At 39.3% G+C, this 25,505-nt stretch overlaps 1 protein-coding gene across 1 annotated transcript; it reads right to left on the bottom strand.

Annotated features, from left to right (window-relative positions):
- On the bottom strand, positions 1-25,505 carry LOC139732789 (protein mono-ADP-ribosyltransferase PARP4-like). Its single transcript, XM_071643633.1, has 27 exons — positions 25,392-25,505; positions 23,756-23,914; positions 23,280-23,435; positions 22,161-22,298; positions 21,512-21,694; positions 20,864-21,024; positions 20,341-20,478; positions 19,907-20,005; positions 15,390-15,573; positions 14,377-14,560; positions 13,729-13,859; positions 13,221-13,439; positions 12,538-12,749; positions 12,196-12,277; positions 11,515-11,652; positions 10,851-11,037; positions 10,328-10,595; positions 8,980-9,079; positions 8,209-8,397; positions 7,519-7,599; positions 6,349-6,531; positions 5,622-5,741; positions 4,916-5,065; positions 4,082-4,224; positions 1,646-3,536; positions 890-1,022; positions 1-263 (listed from the first exon to the last, which is right to left on the bottom strand). The coding sequence occupies exons 1-27, from the start codon at positions 25,503-25,505 to the stop codon at positions 1-3; spliced, it is 6,006 nt and encodes a 2,001-aa protein (XP_071499734.1).

Genomic DNA, 25,505 nt, shown 5'->3' with positions numbered 1-25,505 from the left:
CTAACTTGAAACTATATTGACGATGTCATCTAGGGCGTTCTCCAATTGAAATACGGTGAGGGCGTCCTTCCAGGTTACGTCCAGACCACACTTCACAGCCAGGGTACATAACTCAGACGGCGGTTGGTAAGTCTTCTCCCACGACAAACGAACCTTGTCGACGTCGATGTCGGTTGAGTGGAGTGTCGATTCCAGGCATGAGAGCAGGGCGGTGACAAGGAGAGTTGCAACAATCCTCTTGATGAGGCCGAGGCTTGACATCCCTATAGCAGGACGAAGACAACAGAGAGTCAAACTTGGAGTTAACAGTTGGTCACCCTTTGCTGCTAAGGTTACCCAAGACGCTTGTCAGACTTATGGCAAAATGACTTTCTTGCTCTATCAATGAAACAGGATGGAAGAACATCATGGTACATTTTGTTTGTCACCTGTTGACTGCCGAATCATGCGAGCAATGTAAAGTGGATCAGTAGTGAGACTAAGGGCAAAATTCTTTCATAGTCTAATGTGAATCAGTTTTATTGGAGGGTGTCGCTTTCAACATTTGGAAGACCACATTCTCCCATACACATACAAAAAGACGTTTTCAAGTTATGACCTGATAAGTGCATTTGAACAACGTCTTATATCTTACGTCTATTTTAGCTATTGGGTCTAGAGTCTATACCACAAACACTATATTCAAGCTGAAAGTGCCCAGCAGTCTTCAATGAAATGTATGATTTGTGGTGTTGTGTGTGTGTGTGTGTGTGTTTGTATTTTTCATATGATCCTGTTTCACTACTCGCTGATTTGTAACGACTCGTCCATGATTTCTCCCTCTCTCGGACACTCGGACCCAGTTGAATTTGATAAGTTAACAGGGGAAGAAGCGGGAAGAGAAACTTACAAGTTTCAAGCAGCGTGTCATCCATGTCCAGGTATTGGTCAGGCTGCTGAAGTGCCTCGGTCACTTTGCTGCAGTCGATGCCGAATTCTCCTTCGATGTCAGCGACCTCCCAACACCAGCGGGACTGCTCGTCCTGATAATAGTGACGGGACGTGGTGAAAGTTATACATAAAGTCACGTTCTTCTGCATGAATGGTACAGGATAATCAAGTTTGGATTCGTATTTTCATTCAAGATTATGTGCACTGTCTATATGCAGTAAACGGAAAACCTCTGCAGTCATGAAATATTTAGAGAGCATTTGCTGTTCGAAGCAGACGTGATGTTTTGTGAATATGTTTCTTGTCGTATTTGTGTATGCTATCTTTTGTTCTGTATTATTTTTGGTTGTTTTATACCATGTATATTGATATATACGGACTCACTGAAAAACAGCCCTGAGGCTGATAGTTTTTTTTAAACCGTATTGAAATAAATAAAACAAAACAAAACAAAACAGCTCAGGAATGATTATGGGAGCCTGAGTTGCACTGAGTGAGCCATGGTACTGAATAAGATGGTTACATGGTTATTGTTTCGGTCGTACAGAGAGTAAAGTATGACGGTTATTCCGTGAACTGATTCTTGTTAGGAATATACAATTCATGAAGGAATTTCTAGCTCTGCTTCTGTTTGTTCCAATGTTAATGACTTAAGATGGGTGCATATACTCTGCAATTTGAAATCGATTTTTTTTCCACTAATCTTGCTCCTTACCTGATGCCCTACTTGCAAAATTCTTGTGATTATGTCGAAGGCCTCTGTCTTTTCGAGATCTTCCTTGGCTGGAGCGAGCTTCTGTTGTTTTGGCAGGATGTCATCGGCTTCCAAAGCTGGGGTAGCATCAAGTACTTGATCCAACTCGGGAGCTTCTACCAACTCTAATTTTTCCTCTATATGTGCCTCCATCATCACAGGTTCTGCCAACTCTAACTTTTCCTTCATCATAACAGGTTGTGCCAACGCCGTTTTTTCATCCATGTGTTGTACCATCATTACAGGTTCTGCCATCTTTAATCTTGTCTCCATTCGTTCTTCCAGCATCGCAGGTTCTGCCAACTCTAACTTTTTCGCCATCAACACAGGTTCTGCCATTTTTACCCTTGTCTCCATTCGTTCTTGAAGCATTACAGGTTCTGCCAACGCCAACTTTTCCTCCATCATTACAGGTTCTGCCAACTCTAAACTTTCCTCAATATGTTGCTCCATCATCACAGGTTGTGCCAACGCCAATTTTTCCTCCATGTGTTGTACCATCATTACAGGTTCTGCCATTTTTACTCGTGTCTCCATTCGTTCTTCCAGCATCACAGGTTCTGCCAACTTTAACTTTTTCGCCATCAACACAGGTTCTGCCATTTTTACCCTTGTCTCCATTCGTTCTTGAAGCATTGCAGGTTCTGCCAACGCCAACTTTTGCTCCATCATTACAGGTTCTGCCAACTCTAAACTTTCCTCAATATGTTGCTCCATCATCACAGGTTCTGCCAACGCCAATTTTTCCTCCATGTGTTGTACCATCATTACAGGTTCTGCCATTTTCACTCGTGTCTCCATTCGTTCTTGAAGCATTACAGGTTCTGCCAACGCCAACTTTTCCTCCATCATTACAGGTTCTGCCAACTCTAAACTTTCCTCAATATGTTGCTCCATCATCACACGTTCTGCCAACGCCATTTTTTCCTCCATGTGTTGCACCATCATTACAGGTTCTGCCATTTTTACTCGTGTCTCCATTCGTTCTTGAAGCATTACAGGTTCTGCCAACTCTAACTTTTTCGCCATCATAACAGGTTCGGCCATTTTTACCCGTGTCTCCATTCGTTCTTGAAGCATTACAGGTTCTGCCAACTCTAACTTTTTCGCCATCATAACAGGTTCGGCCATTTTTACCCGTGTCTCCATTCGTTCTTGAAGCATTACAGGTTCTGCCAACTCTAACCTTTTCTCCATGCGTTGCTCCAATCTCATAGGTTCTGCCACGTCTTTCCTCAGCTCTGTGACAGACTCAACTTCTGCTAGCATCAAAGGTAACGAATCAACGCTCGATTCCAGGACAGGAGACAACACTTCCTGTACCTCCTCACAGATCTGAAGTTCTTCCATGGGCTCAAGGTATGCAGCTTCGGTTTCATATGAAAAGGCCAACGACCTACTAGCTGGTTCAGCTAAGCAGAGGACAGGAGACATTACATCTTCAACTAGCTGAATTTCTTGAATAGATTCTACCATGTAGGCAGGTTCAGGCTCATCGGCAGAGTAAACCTCCTCCGAAAGCTCCATGACGTCGACAGGTGATTCCTTGAGCGCACACGCCTCTTCTGCATGTGCAAGAAATGATTTTTGTGTGTCTTCCGTTGGAGACAACAATTCCAGCTGATCTGCAAGTTGATCCATATCAACATCTCGGAGTGTTGGGGAAACTAGCTCCTCCGTCTTTAGAGTCCGTGTAGCGTCCATGGCTTTAGCCGATGGTATCGGAGCATCGCAGGGCTGCTGTGTTTCTCGAGATTCTATGCGAACCATGCGATCGTGTTTTTGTGATTCACCCGGTGGTTTGAGCTGCCGCTCTTTCCCTTGGAATCCTTCATCAATGACACATTGACATCTGTGGTAGGGATTAACAAAAATAACAACAATAAAATATAATTATGCCAGTTCATTAGCGATGAAGAGCGAACAGAATAAAACTTTTAAAAGAGCTAGGACGGGGTTTCGAAATCAATTGATGTTACAACCACATCTTAAATCTGCCACCAATAATTGGATGTACTTTAGTTGCTCCTTTTTACTAAATACACAATGCGCAGAAATCGAACAAACTGTATGAGACGTACGCTTGCGGTGTTGGTACATCTTACAGAGGCTACGAGACAGCGTAAGGAACAAAAGAGAGCATAATAAACAGCAGTGTTTCTTGATATAAATATAAATCAACTTACGAACGGGCAGACCGGCAGTTTGCATAACCATTCTACATGTTCTATGGAGTTTCCAACCGCAATCTGCTTTTATCGACACAATCATTTGAAAAGATAACACAAAGGCTTCTCAAGGAAGCTTGCCGTCATATATTTTAGCTGCTACAGCAGACTGCTTAACTGAATATTGCGCATGCGTCTTCACCCCTTCTCACAGAACTCGAATACTAACATCTTAGACATGTTAGGGAGCCTTCGATCAATCTCAGCGGATGTTGACGTTTTGACTCGTTGGAGGATGTCATCAAGAACATCCTTAGCCTTGGTCGCCTCGCCTTTGATGTGAAGGTAGAAGTTAGCCACTGCCAGGAATGCCTGCATGTAATAAGACAACCATGCATTCATGGCGATAAATCGCACCATTATTTTCAGCATTTTTTTTTTCAGTTAATGTGATCATATAAGTAGCCTTGTGCGATATGAATGGCTGAAATTTTATATCGTCTTTCATACCGTTGCACTATCAATGAAGTTTGTTTAAATCAGGATGTATTCGAGTCTTCCTAACGCTACATTGATCCAAATTATTTGCAGAATGCTCCACAAAAGCCATTGACGATGGTTTTTGCAGAGGTTTTAGACATGGGAAGAAATGGATGGCCCAATTAAATCATTCAATACCCACCGGGGTACGTTCGAAAACCACGAATAGCGCTAGTCAGCGAATATGTGCATCGAAGCGTATGCTCATCGGCAATAGTCAACTTGAGCCGAGATTCTTTGGCTGTGTGTGTAAGCCCTACTTACATGGAGATTAGTGATAAAGTTTAAAACAAGTCGATCGTTACGGAAATTCTCGAATATATCCGAGTATAGCCGGGCCAGCCTTCACACTTCATGGAGTCACCAGGCTAGCGGGTCAGGGTCCATGATGTAGATTTGGTTTCCCGTGTCACCGTTGTTTCAAAATTAAATTATTTACCTTATCTTCAATTTTCTGTGTTCGTTGTCTTTCTTGTGGAAATTGTATGGTAAAATGACGACAAAAATTCATCTAAAGGGTTACCTCTTGGACACAAGGGTGCGTTGGAGGCAGAGACTCCGAGGCGAGCTCCATCGCACGCTGGTATTGGTTCTCAGCGGTCACGAAGGAGAAAGTATTCTGGGCTCCCTTTGCTCGAGACAGAATATCCTCCAGTCTAGTGATAACATCACTCTGAGGACCAAAGTTACAAGAAAAACATATTTCATATAATCTAATTTACAATGTCAACGGGGAAATTGAACACGTTTTTACGATTCTTTTTAGAAGTGTGATGTGCCCATCTCTACTAATTATCACTACAATCCAATGTACTCTGAGACAGATCATTAAAAAAAAATCTATTCAACATCTATCATCCTTGATATCTCCAACGATAATGTTAATATCATTAGTAATGACGAAGGATAAGAAATAGTGTTAACAGAGATAGCAGGAACTAAAGTTTATCCAATCTATCGCGCAATGTGCATACTTTATTTTACAAGATCCTCACTGAAAATCCCAAAATATTTGAATAAATGAATAAAACATTAAATTTCCTCCTCAAAATGATCATCCGCTGACTGCCTCGACCTGCTTCAGCCCAAATTCATTTCATGTTTCTAGTCGATGCCTGTATCAGCTTTTAAGCCGGAAGGGCACCCCTTTCTTTCCAGTGAACTGCTCATTATTAGACGCAGAATTCATCCCGGAGGAAGATGAGCCATAGTTGCTATGGTAACCATACCGATTCCGTGCCCGTGGAGGCAGGCTGGCTGTGCCACGTTCCATGCTGCGTGTCACGGCCCCCAGGACTCATCTCGGCCAGTAGACTTGACATCGATGGATCGTCTTTCTTTGTGTCGTCCTGTCAGAATAAATATAGACTACCAGTTACTGTGATTGCTTCTTTATATTCATTGTATTTCATCTGCCTTATTTTTGTCGGAGTTTTCACTTTTTTAAAATTTGGTCTTTTGGGCCTGATGTTACCATCATGATGAAAGGTGGCCCTAGATTACCAAACTATAAACCATGAGTAGAATAACTTGTGTCTTGTCTTTTCATATAGGCTATTGAATATCCTCATGCAGCATAATGGGCTTCGAATTCCGAAGTTACTTGGCGACATTTCAGCCGATTGAAAAGATACTGTGCCAATACTGTTGCCAATCTATGATTATTGTATACGTAATATTGTCTTTATTACTTTAAAAATGAGCATTATTATGATTGACTAAATCATGGCAAATCATGGTGTGTTATGTATATCCATAAATACGGTAAATAAATTAGGAAAAATAGTATGGGATGTTCATTAATAACGTAATGTATTGTAAAAGTATGATTTCAGATGATAGGGAATTATAACAATAAACGAAATGTCCTCGATGTGAGTACGGTATAAATCAGGTTGGCGCAAACAAGAGAGAGTGATAAAGATCTTCATATGTAGGTCTCTACACGTGCTCTACCTCAGATCGCTCCTCAATTGCGACAAAACTCGTCAGAGGAGAAATGATGTTGAACTCGATGCCCAGTTGGACCAGCATTCGCCGGACGTCATCCATCATGGCGTCATTTTCCAACCTATCCGCGTGCACAGATCCAACCTCCCAGTCCCTGACCACTCCCCTCGTTGCTAGGCGATGAAGCGTCTTCCAGATATAAACGATACAGCGGAGATAGCGATGCAATCCTTTAATCATTTATATCAGGTCTAAAAAGCAATGGAAGCCGATTGTCCAGCAGTGCTATACAGAAAGTATGCATTTACATGTCTGAACTGGCTATATGTACTATTCTGTGTCGTTGTTGTCATTGTTGTCGGTTTTTAACTGCCCTGGAAGGTAAATACCATCTCAAAATATTTTCGAGCATGTTGCCAATGGTAATTTCACACTTAAAACTTCACAGAAGACGAAAACATAACGTGGATGCTAGCTATGTTTGTACAGTAATTAGTATACAGGGAAAACGGCAAGACATGTAAACTCTACCTCTGGTTCTTTACTTTAGAAACTTACGGGATCTAATCAAGAAAGATCCCGCTTAATATCACTCATTTCTACGTGTTTTTTTTTTTTAATTAATGTGATCATTCTAAAACCACGTATTTCCTATCGCGAATGACTGAAATGCAGTGGTAGTAACCAAACTAAGATGTGTTTGAACAGTCACATTTGGTATAGCATACATATCTAACGCCTAGATAAAGGTGTAAACTATTCAACCTAGTGTTTTTTTCTTTTTTTTCATTATGTACATAGCACATTACACTATCCAAAACATTTAAATTCTCAATGATTCTAGAGCACACGAAGTTTCCTCTTTTCTTTTACCATTGCCGAATATTGAAAGTCAACTACTATAATTATAGTGTATTGTCTCTCGTCAGTGTGTACAGAATCCAACTCTTTCATGTCTTTGTTGAAAGACATAAGACCAAATGTTTCTCCAAATTTTTACATTGAGTCTTTGTCTTGATCGTTTCGATTGTAGGTTGTTTTTTTTCGCGGTGGTAATAGTGTTTTGTGTGCCCTTTTTTCTTGTTTTTTTTTGTCAAACTGGCTTGAGGAAACCTACAACAGCGTCATGCTGACAACAGAGCTTATCAGCTTCTAAACATAGCATAATATACTCACCAGACCGGCGTTGGTGGCGCAGTTCTCCGACGTCACCTTACACGTTACTTCTCGACCTTCAATGTCGGCGCTAAGAACAACCTGAAGAGATGAAAAGAATCCTGGTTGACATCTATGGAAGATATTACCTACTGTGGAAATGCAACTGAATTATAATCTTCATCATGGATTATTCATTGAGATAGAAAATATATATACAGTGTACATATTTCAATTTAGAGCGAAAGAAATCCATAGAAATCCGAACTTACAACGAGTTGCTTTCAAGATTTGGGCTTTTAGCTTTCATAATCATCGTCCAACTTCAGTGGTTCGTGACATAAAGATAAACTTCTTCTTATGTAGGCAGGTATATAACCATTAATCACCGTGCACCATGCCTCTTCCAGGGGCCTGTTGCATAAAAGTTACTATTGTGGTAACTTTGCCATCCAATGGTAACTACCATGGTAACAATACTCAACAGCCAATCAAAATCAAGAATTCCATGGAAGTTACCATTGGATGGCAAAGTTACCATAATAGTAACTTTTATGCAACGTGCCCCAGGTCGATATTTCAGAATGAACTAACCATACCACTGTTCTTATGATCGCATATAAATCTTTGACATTTTAACAACCCCTCCCAAGTTCGAGTTCAATCAAGAATAAACAGCTAGTGATAAGCATCTGTGAGGATTTTATTTACTTCAGCAATGTCAGGTCCCAGAGCATAGAGCACAAGTCTGGTGCCAGTGAAAAGAGATGCGATCTGTGAAGGGGCTTGAATGACTTGCTTCCTCGTCAGGGTCACGTGACTCTCCGGCCCTTTTGCCCTCCAGTCAACTCTGATGGACGTCGCCGCTGGCTGACACGATCGCCGCACCTGGGCCTTCACCTGAGAAAATCATTCGCAGAACTCTTCAGTACATTCATGTAAACCAGAGGTTGGGCAGAAAACATGCTGTACAAAAAACACCCGCTGCGAAATTAACCTTCTTAGACATTTTCGGTTAGTATAGTACATGTATTCAGGGGACTCCTTTTGTCATTGTTTGTGACGTTGTACCTTATGTATATCGGCCTACACTACCACAGGTCTATTTCATGTTTTCATGATGAACAATGGCTCAATCAAGCTCACCCTATTCACGCTGCTTACGGATGCAAACAAGCGTCAAAGTTGCATATAGTTGCCTATAGCGATACGGTAGACTCCTGTGTTCTTCCAATGCACGTGGTTTGTATAGATTGTCTTTGTTTGATAATATGAAACATCGTTTGCTAGGGAGCGTTTCGTACAGATTGAATTTGTCTCATGACTGCAAATGGTTTCCAAAAACTTGTAATACTATCAATAAGTTAAAACTCAACATTTGGTTTCCACTGATGAAATGTTCCCTTTCATTGGAAGTTACAGTATTGAAACAGCAACGAAACTAATGCTAACATATTATAGAATGGTGAGTTGGTCACCTACTTTTGCTTCCCAAGTTGACTTGCTCCTCGGATCAAACTGCTCGTAGGCTCCACCACCCGTGTCGGCAAGGGTTCGCAGCACATGGCGGTTAGAATCAGAGCTGCAATGTGAAGTATCAGTGTGACCGACAACAGAAAATAATCAAACTAATTGATATTCAAGTGAGAAAAACATACTTTGCCATGTCAATATGACACAACACTAAAAATGATTTCACGAATGGATAATCTCCCCTCCCCTTATGTTATGTACTCATGATTAGCAAGTCTGGGTCTATATAAAAAGATAATGATAATGATAATAATGAAAATGAGAGAAATAGGAAATGAAATGAGTAAAAATTATTAAATAGCAGAAACGATAATAAGCTCAAGAAGGTTCAAATGCTCTCAAAATTAATCAGCCTTGCTCCATATATTCTTAACACAGACAAAAAACATGTTTGGGTAAAGTTCTTGATTAAGAAAAGATCAACTTTATTCCTTTTGTCGTTGCTTTGATTTCTCAGGATAAAAAACCAATGCTTACCTCCGTTTTAGAATTTCGATATACCATTTTAGGAGCTTCATCCAAGAAAGTGTTTAGCATTGGTCCGTTACAATATTAAAGTCGAAAAAGATTCCATCTTGAATAAATTAGTTGAGGCGTACAATGTAGCTGCATCAGATTCTTGCAATGGAAATGATGACAATATCAACCTCCTTAAAAATTTGTCATATAGTCTAGAGCCTTCGCCATGTTCTAAGATTATGAGAGTCTGTCTGTTGTCAGGACTGGTTGAGAGTTCTTGTTTTTAATCAGTTATTAGACATTGTTTCCTTTTTGCGAAAAGACAAATTATATACCGCACTTATTTCTCTTGCTACATGACTAGAAGCAACTTTCCTTTTGCTTGTGATGGATGTAAGCGACGCAAAATTGGATTCACTATACAATTACCTTGCCGCGGTAGACCTGGACACAATTTCAATTCAATTCAATTCAATTCAATTCAATCATAGTTTATTTCCAATCATCGAAAATCAAAAACATAGTACAAAGTATACATGTGATGAAATAATATTGTTCAAACGTTTGCAAAAGATTCATGTAATATATACGAGACAAATTATAGAACAACATATATATACAATAATTAGGAAAAACACTGTATAAATACTTCGTGGGCGAGCGGAAAATAAATTCGATTGTGGAAAATAGTAATCCACTAAGAAGCAAGGCTTGTCGGACGTGGATCGCTAGATAAATAATGAGTAAATGATAAACTATTCTATTCTATAACAATATACATGTAATTTAGTTCACTCTGTATCATATATATTAAGTAGTCGTATTCCATATCCTTTACCTGACACCGAAGGTAAAGAGACGGTTGATGTGTCGGTTGGTGGCCACTTCGATTAGGGTATCCTGCTCGTTACTCACGTGACCATCGGAGATGAGAAATCCATTCCGGATGAGACGAGCATCATCCGACGCCAAGAGAGCCATTGCCCGTAGAGGGCGCCACACCTCAGTGGCCCCACGTTCCCAGCTGACTGATTTCAGGTATGTTTCCGTGTTTCGGATATTTGTGTCACTGGCAACCACGCTGGCGGGGAACAGCTCTTCGAAATCTGTGACACAGGGGATGTATTGCAGGATAAGTGTCGTTCAGTCATACACACTTTTAATCAAATTTTTTTATTCATTTTTTTTTTTTTAGTCTGTAATGAACAATTCTTTGGAATGAAATTGAACTCGTTTGAAAATCATTTAATCCACCTTGCATTATCAAGGAAGACTGCGTTAAATGTACCATTGCTGTACATCAACAACGTAATAAAAGGTACAACAAATAGTTTGATCAGGAATTAGGGGATGTCAAATACCATTTCCGAAGACGATGAGGTTGTAACGACTTCCAGGGGGTAGATTTTCCAGGATCATGTGAACGAGTTTCTTTGCGTCTTTCATAGGTTCTCCCTTCATTGACGTAGAGCGATCCAACATAATGACAACTTCCGGGCTCTTGACTGCACTCACTTGGAATTCTGGGTAAAACACCACCATGTAAGCCTGTTGGGTTGAAAATAACAACATATCTTATGAACTTCTTCCAACTGCCACTTTTATCCCGATGTGATTTGTTTTTTCAAGAAAAATAATGTGGAGCAATGCTTCCGTAAAGGAGCAAATATCCTCACAAGAAAGTAACAAATGTCAACATTATCAGAGAGATCTAAACTTTCTTTTGAAAAGCTACATGGTTTATCCAGCTAAATTTTCGTCACCTCTACTACAAACAACTTTCATACGTTTATGTTATAAACTGACGTGACGATTTTATATGAAACTAGATTCAAAATTGTGCATCTCCACCTGTGGACTCCACCTGAAGCTCTAAAGGAAACTAAAATTTACATGTATACTGCATTCAAATTGATTACAAACTAGAATCACTAAAACGTACACACTATAGCGAGGTATGCGGTTGAATAAGCCCATACTGTCATTCTCAAGTGAGAAGATCCCATGAATCGGCTATTTTCTTACCTCTTTTCCGCCATCAGGGTGTCTTTCCCGCCAAAGCCGTGGTTTGTGGGCATCCTCCATGTCGATAAGGAGCTGGATACCATCAATGAGCCGGTCTCCGTCGCTCATGGCAACGGATACATGTCTGTCATTCCTCCTCTGTAACAATGGATAGAATGGAGGAAGAACCAAGGCCAGAGAGAACATCGAGCTTTCGTATAGGAAATCGCCATTGTTACTGTTGTTATCATTACTTCATTTTTATTCACTGAAGTCTGATCATTTCTATCATTCAATATCCCGATTCTTGTTACAACCTACAAGGCATCATGCTCCTAAGGACTACGTAAGAAAAAATTGTAAAACTTACATACAGAATACGTATATCTCAGCAACTTTGACACAATGAAACAATATACAATACATTAGAATTATACAAAAAGAAAGAAAATATATCAGTGCTTAGAATCTTTTTGACATAAAGTTTTGATATTACCTAAGGACACCTTTCATGCGGAGGTCGAGAATGGAGTGAAAGAGAGTGAAGGAGTTGCAAAAGAAAACTCTCGTCAAAAAACATGATAACATAGAAATCTTATCCCATAGAAAGACGCGGCAGTGAAATATCTCGTACGAGCAGTATGGGGCTAAGGTAGATTTCTAAATTTATTGAGTCTAAATCCAAGTGTCAGCTGCGATTACCTGAAATTTGACGGTGTGCGTCGGGCAGTCTACCCGCCTGATCTTCCCTGGCATTTCAATCGAAGCCACGAATGACTCGTTCCTGTAAGGCAAATCACACCTTTGTGTTTAGTTTTTTTTTTTCGTTTACCAAAGACACCTTAGGTTACTGCTAGTATTTTCACCACCAAAGATTAAATCACGAAATGCAAAAGTTTGCGGCTTTTTAAATACAAGATCAACTCAACTTTCGAAAGAAAAAAACCCCCAAAGTCATCGTTTAATAAAATAATGAACACTGTTGTGCAGGGAAACGCCGTAAACCAACATCGTAAAATCACGAGTGATTATGACGTCACATACCTATCACGGTCGTTTTGGCGCACGGCGGTCACCGATTGGCCTTTTTCGTCATAATTTGCCGCCAAAATCTCATTTCTCTTCCACGGCGCCACGCTGCCGAGGAGATTGAAAGCGATCCGATCCCCTTCAACCACGAGCTCGGTAACATAGGTGATTCGAACGATCACACTCGACCCTGGTGGAAGGTTCCCAACGGTGATGGAGAAAATGTTCTGTCATTTAGCAAGAAGAGGAAACAATTTATCCTGCGTATATCGATTATCGAAATTTCGATATGCTTAGGATGCATAATACATCAATAAAAAGGAGGTTCAGCTATAACTGTCGATCTCGTGTGAAGAAGGAGTGACCACGGAAAGGGACACTGGGTTTGTAAGTCTTTCTGTGGCTGGGTCCTCAGTCCCCCCCCCCCCCTTCCCCTCCCCTCCCCTCCCCATGCACCCCCACATCCGCGGAGTATGCATGATCCAGCCAAAACCAAGTCTCCTCTTAATATTTGCGATGAATTGCTGGAAATGTGAATTTATTAAGAAAAAAAAAGATCCGTTTGTGATGGTCATTGGGGAAATGAAAAATACAAGTGAATTGGACCAGAGACATGGGATCGCTGGTTCTTCTATTTCAATCAGCATGTTTACCATGCATGATGAAATGCCATGAGATAATCGAATGTATTATCTTACCGATGCCTCCTCCTCCATGAGATACGCTCCATGGCCTTCCCGTACCGCCTTCTGGTACGACGTCTTCGCCTCTTCCTTCTCTTTGACCACGCCCACCACGTGTTTACCATTGATGTATGCTTCGAATCCACATACAGCGGCGCATTCGTCCAGCGGAAAGACGTACCTCGTCTCGGCCGAGTCTCTCCCGATGTTCTCGTACTTCTGGAGGACCGTTACCTATGGTGAGGAATTAACAATGAAAGCATGGACAACACATCTTGGCAATGAGCACATTATGTTATTCCATTAAATTTTCATAACCATATTACCCTTAAAAAATTTTATGATAAATATTGGAACCATAAACCTAAATAATCTACTGACTTCGTTCAAATTTATAGAATGTCGATGGAAGCACCAATTTGCTATCATAATCATCAAGTACATACGATCACAATGAAGACGAATACGATTGTTAAAGTTACGAAAAATAATTGAAATTCGCTAGTTTTACTGATAAACTTACCTCAGCAGCAAGATCTATTATTTTAGCTCGGACATGGACGTCTTTGAGTTCGATGCCCGCCCCGTCCCCGCCGGTGAGACCTGCTTTAATTCTGGCCTCTGGATACAAGATGCCCTGTATGTCCGTTGTATCTTTAGACAAGACGAGATACCATACATTAAGCTGTCTTACCACATGTACCATGACAGTTGGAACAGGGCCAAAGAAAGAGATTCATCAGCACCCCATAGTTCAAAGGTCATCAGTGTTAACAAGGCACATACAAAAGTCATACAACATCAAGTATTTTGACTATTTTCTTGACAAAGCCAAGGAAGAAGTAAATACAGTGACCTGTTTATTTACTCTTTAAAATTGTCATTGACCTACAAATCTTCATTTCCAATTAGTCTTAAATATTAAATTTCAAAAAGATTTTGCTCACAATTTTTGTGTGAGATCCTAACAATGTAGCAACGTAATTACACGGGATGTCGTAAGTTGTACAATAACATGCTCCCTTTCCTTTTACACTGTCTTAGGTACCGGTTATCTGGCCGCTGTCGTTTATCAACTTGTGATTCTTCTCCAAGTATTTTCATATGTTGAGGACTTATGGACTTTAAGATGCGTACTTCCCCGAGATAAATCATTCGAATTGTATTATACCGATCTCGAAATCATCGTCACTGTCGCTGTCAGTGGTGTCATCGCTGTCATCATCACTGGACATCAACGCGCTCGGTGAGCTCACACTCCCATCGTGTCCATCCTCGTTCCTCTCAGTCAGTTTGAATTCAACGAGGAATCGGAGACAGTGTTGGTTGGCCTGATACACAGTGTACTCATCCTCCTGGTGAGAATTATAACAGTATGTGCATTTATCGTCAATATTCGTAGCTTTACATGCTGACGAAAAGATGAATGTTCGACTCAGAGTAATTAGACAGAGGTCAGATTAACGGAGTGTCACGTCATTTCATTAAATTCGGAGCTCTAAAAAACAAAATAGCCATGGATTTATAAGAATGTATATACATGTATATATGTTGTATATATATATATATATATATATATATATGATATATATTTCAACTGATTAACTACAGAATATTCAAAATGTATGACGTGACAATGTGTTTTTATATAATTCAATGATACCCCCAATGATGTTAAATTGTAATACAGTATATATAAAATGTAACTGTAATAAGTGTTTTTGTGATTAAGAAACTAACAAACTAACAAACGTACCAAGATTTTGTGAATGATTAGCCTTAGATCGAAGGTGACTTGTGAGGCCATGACATCATCGGCATCTCATCTGATTTGCATAAATATATGGTTAAATTATTTAACAAACACACACACACACACACACACACACACAAAATGCTTGTTTGTTTGTTTGTCTGGGTTTTTTTTTCATTTTCAGTCTGCTAAGATGGCTGGATAGCTCATATTCAGCTGCACTATAGCTGGTCTTCCATTAGGTCCAGTTGTATGTACGTCGCGGACCACTTCATAGAGTCATGCACTGTGCTCTTTACGATCAATCAATAAAGCGGAATTTTTTTCACGCGTTAGTTTGACACTCTAATACTTGGCACTTCCACTTCATGTCGTATCCGAGGGATATGTGAAACTTTACAATTTTCCTCCCAGATAAAAGTTGGTCTTACCTTAAAAAACGACTCGATCTCCTTGGATTTCCGGACGCCATGTACACTGTCGAAACCAATGGGGGCGCTCTCAAGGTCTAGCATCTTCTCGTAAACGTCTTTAATTCTTCCAAGCGCCACGTTACTGACAGCCATAAAACGCGTACCGGTAAACTCTCCCGCAGTAGAGTATTTGGCGCTGGTACTGGTGACAAAAAAATAAATAAAATAAAAAAATACGTATATATATATATATTTAAGAGAATGTAATAAGATATCGCCATAAACAAAGAATTATACACCATTTACTGTCACTGTCACGCACACACTATATTGAATTACAGTCAGCAGTCGGTTATGGCTGCAAGAGCCCTCATTAATATTTACATCTTCTCTTTACCCTTATTCTCTTTGTAAGTTCGTTTATATTATATTTAAAAGAAATCGTTTATATTATGGCTGCAAGAGCCCTCATTAATATTTACATCTTCTCTTTACCCTTATTCTCTTTGTAAGTTAGTTTATATTATACCGTTCGCTGTATTTCAATATGCAGTAATGTATGACTCTTCTAAATGTATTCTTTTTAGCCTTGGTGTCAGAGGCTGAACCGTGTTTTACCATCCGCCAAATAATGATTTTATCCTATTTCGAGAGTGCTGAATACGAATATGGATGATTTGGACTGCCATCTTGAATATCTAAAAATCCTTAAGAATTCAAAAGTTGCGAATTCCACATTCTGATTCAGCATCCCTAAAAGAAGGTAAAACTATCAAATTTACAATTTACCCTTCTCTTTGTAAATTTGTTTATATTATATTATATCGCCGTATTTCAATACAACGAACGATTTTTATCCTATTTCGAGAGTGCTGAATACGAATATTCCTTAAGAATTCAAGAGTTGCGAATTCCAGATTCTCATTCAGCACCCGGATTTAACATCCTCGTATTAAGACAATGTGACTATAATCATGTATTCTATATCCGTCACAAATGAAAACATGTAATAAACAATCCTAGGTTGATTTTTTTGTATCATTAACAAATAACTGTTGGAGAAGACTGAACAATGTAACTCGTCATTGAGCTGGAGAGTAATGTACAGTGAATGTATGAAAGGTGAGATATTGCGTGTCTCCAGTACTATTGTTCGGGACTGTGGTGGTAGAGGTGGTGGTGGTACATGATGGTGTTGGAGAGGACTGTACAATGTGTTTTGCCTTTTAATATACAATCATAAATTTGTTCAACTTTTGTATTCAAAGTACATGCCCTCATAATAAGCGGGCCTTGACCGGTTTTCCAATGAAATCGATCGGGGATTGCATCTCTTTTATTGACTTTTTGGTGTTCCGCATGAATGGTTCGCAAGGTAGCCTAGTCTTTCCTTACCAGCCGTTTTCTCTAAAATCTAGAGAGGACAGCGTCCAAAACAACACAACCACATTATGTTGGGTGATTTAAAAAACAAAAAACAAAACAACAACAACAACAACAAAAACAACACTTCCGCCCGGAGACCAAACCCGTTATTGTCCAGATCAAGTGCTAATAGTGTATCAACAAAATGAAGGTTTAACCCCCTCGAAACCTCATTCTCAGATGTTCAGTGATTATGTATACAACAGGTTATGAATTGTGATAGCAGTTTCAATACACCTGTTGGTAGACCTTAATCATTACTGAAAAGGGACATTGACGCCAAGTATTCTTCCAATATGTGTGCAATCGGGGATTGAAGTTCAAAAAGACTGGAGTGGACAATGGATTTAGCGAGACGATTTCTATACAAATTGCGAAATACTTCGAGGCTTTCTGTCCGTTCTTAATGCTCCTTATTTGCGGCAGGGCAGGCATGGACGCAAAATGTATGAATAAAAGTGTCACGCCCCACCTATTAAGTATACAACACAAAGCAAGGCTCTGATACCCCTCTCTAAAATTCATTTCCCAGAAAGGTATGACAGCCCTTGAGCATGGTCACAAATTGTTCCGGTTGAGACGCGAGGATTGCCCGCACAGGTCTGCCATAGACTCTGTGACACATCCTAAAAAATCGCATTACGAATTTTAAAAAAAATACAAATAATGTAATTCATTTTCATTCATTCAAGTATTTTCATAAACTATGTATAAGACCATGGATGTCTATGTAGACACAAGAGGAGTCATGATGTAAAAAGTTGAACGTTTTTCACTTTGTGTGTGTGTGTGGGGGGGGGGGGTCAAGATCAATGTCACACCTTTCCCCCCACTACCACCGTCGCCACCACCACGCTTGTAGAAGGGAAAATCCGAGGCAGAATCTATGCAAATTGAAACTAATAGTGATTGTGATTTCATTAGATTTTTTTTTTTTTTGGGGGGGGGGGCAAATCAAAAAGTGTATGTGTTTGCTCTGTAAAATGGGCTCGAAGTGAACACACTGCTTTATGGCCCTTATCCTTTAAAGCTGTTGAGAAATTAAGATATTGGATTTGACCAAATATCATTATATAATCAACATTGGGCCTCTTTTATTGATCCTCACTCGTAACAATTTGCACAAATCTCTTAAGAAGTGTTTGCTCTCCTAATGCGTAGATGATAGGCCTTTTTTTTACCTCCCCCCCCCCTCCCCCGCCGACAAAACAATAATGACCTAACGTCACTTCTTTTAAATGGTTCAAAAGCGATTTATCATTGTTAATCGTAAATGTCAGTTTATGTTGATTGGATCTAAAATGAATTTGCGTTATTCTAAAAATGTTCATTTTGTTATTCAAAATACACTCCTCGCAAAGAGTTTCAGAGGGTAGATATCTTGGGGTCATTCTCGGTAACACCTATAACATGGACTCCACAAACTGAACGTGTAAGAAGCAAAACGCTCAAAGTCTTTCATGCAGCCAAGGGTATAAGAAAGTTCATTGATAAGGATACCTTCCCATTGTTATACAAAACCCTAATTCAGCCCCGCTTAACTTGCACTACTTAAGTGTAATCTGGAGGACTGGTCACTCGGCGGGTCAACTAAATCGACTGCAAGTCAGTCAGAACAGATTGTTTAACAATGGTATTAGGTTGTTACAATAGGGAAACTCTTTATTTTTCTCTACAGGTTGATCAGCTCAAGGAAAAAAGAGGAAACAAACCTTAATCTTTACATTCAACTCTTGCATGACCTTGCCCCAACAGCTCTGTCCTCTAGTATTCAATTCATGTCATCTGATGATTACAGCCTATTAATGTACTGAAATTGTGATGCCAAAATTTAATTCTCCCCAGAACAGTGCATCCTATATCGCATTTAAAACTTTAAATTATTTTCCCGTAGATTTAAGAACCATCAAGGACAAAGTTTCGAGAAACATGCTGTCCAGCTACAGCAAGCTTTTAATCCGTGTGCATATAAGTAATATAAACTCAACTGAACTCATGTGTTGTGCTAAAATTTATCCTTCCTGAGTAAGACAAGTATTCATAGCGATATGAACATGGGTAAACATATATCGTTGTCGACCTGTAGTTTGTATTCAGGCTAACAAAGTTTTCTGTACATATAGGCGGCCATTAATTTATAACCATTTTTTTCTTTTGTTTCTTTATTTCTTTTTGCATGATAGAATTATCAGAAATATCTTTGTGTTCGTATATACGTCAGACTTTCAGCTCTTCCGAAGGGGATATTGATATCAACCTTTTCAAAACGCGTGAAAACGTTCAATGAGACATGCATTACTGGAATATTTTAGTTTAGTATATAGATTACCACTGTGGCGGCCATTTGGGATACCACTTTGGCTGATTTGGCAAATTCGCTCACCTGAAATGTATGTGATTTTTGTGTGTGTGTTTTTTTTCCTTCCCTCTGTCCTTGATTCAATCTCCCAAATCACTTCAGAACATAACTTTTCTCCACTTATGAGAAAATAAGTAGGAAATTTCAAATTTGGGCGGCCATGTTTATTATCAATATCTTAAAATCCTTAAGGATGCAAGAATTGAATCATCCAGATTAGGATTTAGCATCCTGGGAGCACAGTTAAATCAAGATTTTTTTCTGGTTTTTTATAATTTACAGGGAAATGCAAAATATAGGATTTCATATTTTGCCGACCATTTTGGCAATCATTTTGATGGCCACCTAAATCGCAGAACCTTCAAGGATGCAAGAGTTGCATCATCCACCTTACGATTCAGCACCTCGAAATAGAGTAAAATCATCCACATCGGGAGGACGATAAAACACGGTTAGACCCAAACATCTGACCATGTTATGCCAGACTACGTAGTGTTGAAATAAATTAGCATTTGCAAATACAGATGAAGGAGAGAGTTCGGTGCGAGTAATCTACTCCGGAAACTTTCATCATCTGATTTAAAATCTAAGGTATTTGTTTAACTGTTGCTTACGCTAAGGAATATTATTCTGTATGCTCAAGCAAACTGTGAAATTTCAACTACACATACCTGTTATTGTCATTTTGATTGCGTATTATGCGAACCCAAACCAAGTTATTTTGCATTGATCCCTTATAGAGAGTTCTTACCTTGTTGAATCTCCGAAGTAAATTCCACTTCCCAGCATCCCTGCGTCCCATCTTTCGATTCCGAACATCTCCACCACAATTTTCGGGAGTAGGATACCACTGAAAGAGTTAACCATTGCAATGTTTCATTATAATAAATCCATACTTTGACATACAGTTATCCAATTAGTCGAAAACTCATATTGACAAAGGCAGAAATAGACTACTAGATCATAGAAATGGAACCAAGCTAAACGAGTGACTGTTAAAACAACAGAACTAAAGTCATTGCACGGTAGAGCAAACCATATCTGTTTATTATTGCATTAGTCAGATATCAACTGGAAAGGGTTAATCGTCATAACTTTATAGTGGTGTGCAATGTTGACAAAAGTGAGCATTCTTTTCAAATTCATATTCTTTCGCCGAATATAGACTGATATGATTTGAGTTACCGTGATAGGATGCCAAGAAAGTTGCGAGCCTTGGACGAATGGAAAAGAAGCTGTTCGTTGCCGATAGAACGATCAAACTTGAACTCATCCAGCGCCCGACTCACAGCAAAGATATTCAAAATCGTCAAATCCTGGTGTCTGCAGTGATATAAACAATGAAAATATTGTATTATCGCAACGATAATATTAATGATTTAAGACGTATATGATTCTTTACAAAATGGGAAATCATTTGTTTCATCTTCAACATAGTTTCTGATATAAAAATAATGTATTATGGTCGTTCAGGGCAATCTTGCAGATAGAATCTTACCTTCGGGTATGCTATCATTAATAACGCAAAATGAAATAAACAGAATAGGAAATTAAAGTTTCAGTGGAATATTCACTACAATAGTCTATACCTATAACCATCTTGATATTTCATATACATCCATTAAACTTATTATTCGTGTCGCAGAGATGAGATGAGAAAGACCAATGAACAGACGAGTAGACACCGATTATCGAGCCCTTGTTTTACCTGGGTGCAGTGGAGAGGACCAGTTCCTCTACTTGGCGGTACTCGGGATGGTCCTGGTCTAGGTGCTCAATGAAGCAGCGCATGGCGCGGTATTTGGACTCAGCAGTCGGCCGTTTCTTCCATCCTAGGGCCTCATTCACATTGATCACATCGAGGATTAGCTAAAGCCAAGATAGGTTGCGATATGAGAGAGTTTGTATCACTGACAATTTAGGCTATTTCTTAGATATGGAACACAAGTCGTTCGTGGTTTTGTGACAGACATTGACTAAACTGTCTGCAAGCAGTGGATAGACTTTATTGCTGAAGAGCTCAGATTCGTGAATATCATATCCTGATGTTTTCATAACAATAATCGCTCACATGTGATGAGTGACATTCATTCGTTAAAGCACATTCATACTATCGACGTTAAAAAAGTAAACTGAAATAAGCTCAAACGCAATCCGTTATTTGTTATGCTTTGTGCCTTATGAGTTAGCAGCTAACAATCATCTCAGACATTCATTGTAAACAAAATATATCATTGTTTGATAGAACTCATATACATGAGATACATAAGGGTTTAATCAAAGAGCCTATCTCGAGATAAAGTAGATGCGTTTAGGAGTTGTTTAAACTGTTCTTTGTAAACACATCGCATAATACCTGACAAAGGTCTTGCTTGACGGCAACCTTTCTCATACTGTCAAGCTGATGTGTGTCGTCGTTCCTGTGTGGAATTAACTCGTGAAACTGCTTGCTCAGAGCTTCGATCGACGCTGCGTCCTCTGGGTCGGGGCTCAGCAAGGCTCGCTTGATTTGAAGCAGGACTGCCTCCGCTTTCTCAACCTGTAGACATGTCACGAAAACCAGGCAAAACTGTAATACTGCTTAATCACTAATGACGGGCATCGTAAAGACATGAATGTTGAATTCGTATCTAATTTTTACGTGAAAAAAAATAAATGTTTACTTAATGTTTTAGCAGTGTCGTTGTAATTTCCCATTTCCTTGTGAATAATCTTGATCATAATGTTACACATAAAATCTAACTAGACGCTTTTCATCAAAAATATATAATATCATGCAACAAATTGTTGTGTGAAGTTCCCACGGAGGTATAAGTGATAACGTATAGCCAGGGAAGTTATAACGATCTTTTAAAACATCGAAAATAAACCAAGAGCTGAAATAGAATCAAACAAGCTGGGAAATAAAGTGGTTGGAGATGGGTGGGGAAGGTAAGTCCATCATGGTGATGGACTTGAATAATATAGCAGAGCCTTTTAAGGGGATTGTAGTTCAATGGCTTTACCTTTCCCGGTGGGATGTTCTTGACGGGTACAGTGAGTATCCTGGAAAGTTCGCCCATCGCTTCCTTCCACAAGTTGTCTGCTAGCATGGCAACTGCTTCGGACACTTCCCCACTCGCTGTCTGCGACTCGAGGAGGCGCTGTCGAGTTAAAAAGTAACGTTCTTGTTGCGACACGATCAGACAATGTGTTCAGCATTTGACAAGATACCTACCTGTAGCTGCAGTGGAAAGTCACTGAATAAACACGACTTGGTCATATAACCTTCATTATGTACGTTTTTCATCGCCTATGTCGACTAGGTCACTGCATTTGGTTTGTCATACGATTCATAGCTCCTGATCAAAATTTATCGCTACAGTTTTCTGCCCCAGCAGTTGTACTTCAATGTACATAAAATCGGGAAAGGGGAAGGATACAGACTCTAGCTGTTCTCACATTATCATATTTCCACTATCTGATAACATTTTTCATCAGCATCATGATTATCAATGTTTCATTTTACAATCAAAACGTTAAATACATATCAATTCATCTCTACCAACCCTAGGAGTAGTTCGGTCACTGCCCAGGATTAGAAACGAGACCGGCAATTTTAGAAAGAGAAAAGTAGCAGATATGCGGAGAATTATTCAATTCAATTCAATTCATGCTTTATTTCATTTTTCGAAAAGAACATAAACATTTCACTTTCTTTGGTAACAGAGAATAAGATTGCATAGTCAAAACAAAGTAAATTGAGAAAAATATAATCGAGGAACCTTGGAATAAGAAATACGTTGTAATGAAAATTGACTGAAGTGATAAAGACGATACAATACGTAAGACATCGAAAAATGGAGGGACCCACTAAAAAGACAATGCTTGTAGAATGTGGGCCCCTCAATTCAGTTCAATCCAATTCAATTCAATTCAATTCAATTCAATTGATCTCAAAGTGATTCTTTTTTTCTATCACAGACCGTAACATAATGTAATAAAATCATAAATGATCTTGAGTACATAGTAGTTGATTATACGATAGAAATAAGAGGTAATTAACCAATTTAAAGCCAACTAATGAAGGAGAAGGGAAATGAGATCGGGAATGCGAATTTGAAAGTATTCGTCCTCTGTCTTACCTTGGTCAGAATGTTGGATCCAAGCCAACGTGACAGCATTTTCTTCGTTCTTGTCATCCCTTTAGACGTCCACGCTTTGTACTCCTCATTGTACATCTTCAGGGCGGCTGGGGCAGCCTGAGCAAAGCGACTCGATTTCGTCCCAGAATTTTCATCCTGCGAAAAGTGCCAAATTCCTGACTTTAGGATTATACTATTCTAATGTCTTAAAATGCCACCCCAAAAAGAGCAACAATTTATGTACTAAAAAGTATTTCATGAATACGCATTTCCTGTTTTCTTTGTTTTTGTTTTTAGAAATGTTACTCTACTGATATTTCTATCTCAGAAATGGTTTCATATTTCGATGTCAATGTTCGTTCAGTCGGAGCGAGTGTCATCTCTAAAAGATAGTGAAATAATAGCAGTTCATCAAGTAATCGTCACTAAAGTCCCATAGTGTGCATACAGTATGCATGCCAAACTGTAAGTACTACCTTTGTTCCAGACACCGTGCCATGGTGAGTATAGACCCTAAACTTGGGTCTCGTGGTCGGAGACTTCCGGGGCCCTTGGCTCAGAACGGCCGATGGTACTCCAACACTGGTGTGCAGCTCGATAGATGTGAACTCGACATCCCCATCTTCTAGCTCTTTCTGTCGACCAAACCAAAAAGTTCATTTGACAAATGCTAACTACTATATCACCTATATATATGTTTATCCGGGACCCCTTTTTTACAAGCTCTGCTTCTTTTGGGGTCCCAAACCATTCATTATTCTTAATGCTGTATCCTTTTGTAAAATGTCAAATGTTTAATGAATTGGTTAAATAAACTTGAACTTGAACTTGAACTTGAACCTGGTTGAGATACCACATGATCAAATGTGGCCTAAGGATTATCTTTTTTTATTACCATGTGATTACACATTACAACACGCTAATATTAAATGTGCAAAATACTTGAACACATAAAAAAGTTGTATAACAAACCGGAGGTGGATGTTTATGGATAATAAATCTTTGATTGAATGATCAGATAACAATTATTACACTTTTTATAGCAAATTAGCTATCTGATACCAGGACCCTGGTACGGTCTATATCTCATCTCAGCACAGGGACATATTTAAGTCGCATTCAGCCACACTTTAAAATGAAACAAAAAAACAAAGTAACGAGACACTTCGAGAATTTTTTGAATTCCTCATTTTCTTATAGCTGTATTGCAATCTGGCTTGTTCAAGTTACGAGACCGATCTATTATCATAATGAATTATTACAGGAAGTTGGTTAACATTCTATATTCAAGACTGTGGTTCGTGATTTGGTATTAATCTATGTTGCATAATGAATTACCGAGGAATGATTGAACATAAAAACTTAGATACTAATAATAGTTTGTCAGAAGGGACGAATTGTGTCAAGGTAAGGAAGTAGGAAGTGATCTCGTTTACTAACAACAATCCTGACCAGTTTCCTTCCAACCTTGGGCTTATACACCATAATTACACATTGTAATGAGCAAAGCCAGTAACGTGTAAGATTTTGTTCCCACGACAAGCGTACTTGAGCGAACTTTCCCTTCATAACATACAAAGTACTTTACCGGAAGCATGGTTACAACACAAATATACGCGAATATCGTCTTTTTAATAAAACCACGCAAATGTTAATACATTCCCCCCCCCTTTTTTTTTGGGGGGGGGGGGGGCTTTGCCAAGATAATCTTTAACGATGCGAATTCAAAACAGGGTAATTCGTCTTCAAACTTTGACATCTGCGAGCACGTTAAAAAGGAGCTTTGGGAAGAAATGCCATTGCCTATCACTCCAAAGCGAGATCGAATGTTAGTAGCATATAGTGCCATTGCCTATCACTCCAAAGCGAGATCGAATGTTAGTAGCATTTAGTGCCATTGCCTATCACTCCAAAGCGAGATCGAATGTTAGTAGCATTTAGTGCCATTGCCTATCACTCCAAAGCGAGATCGAATGTTAGTAGCATATAGTACCATTGCCTATCACTCCAAAGCGAGATCAAATGTAAGTAGCATAGTGCCATGGTCTGTGTGTCTACTTATATCGTATTTAGTTCCATAAAGCTAGAAAACATGGATTGTAATTGTTCTACCTGGAGTATGACGTATTTGACGAGTTCACACTTGTCCTCTTCAAAGCCATCCTGTTCATTCTTTCCATCGGAGCTGTCGGCTTCCAGCTCGGAGCGAGGTTCCTGGAGGGACAT

The sequence above is a fragment of the Diadema antillarum genome, unplaced genomic scaffold, assembly GCF_040938485.1.
Source record: "Diadema antillarum isolate AM-2024a unplaced genomic scaffold, OU_Dant_1.0 seq00000447_RagTag, whole genome shotgun sequence".
Taxonomy (NCBI): Eukaryota; Metazoa; Echinodermata; class Echinoidea; order Diadematoida; family Diadematidae; genus Diadema; species Diadema antillarum.
Note: the sequence above shows the minus strand (reverse complement) of the source record. Positions and strands in the feature narration are given on the sequence as shown.

Bases quoted from the DNA above. Each gene is read 5' to 3' on its own strand.
- LOC139732789 (XM_071643633.1), bottom strand. From the start codon at position 25,505: ATGTCCCTCCAGGAACCTCGCTCCGAGCTGGAAGCCGACAGCTCCGAT. The intron at 20,006-20,340 runs GTAACTCAAATC...TAACTCTTTCAG, and splicing joins TTTCTTGGCATCCTATCACG to TGGTATCCTACTCCCGAAAA. The intron at 10,596-10,850 runs GTATTTGACATC...CCTGTGTCACAG, and splicing joins CCTCATCGTCTTCGGAAATG to ATTTCGAAGAGCTGTTCCCC.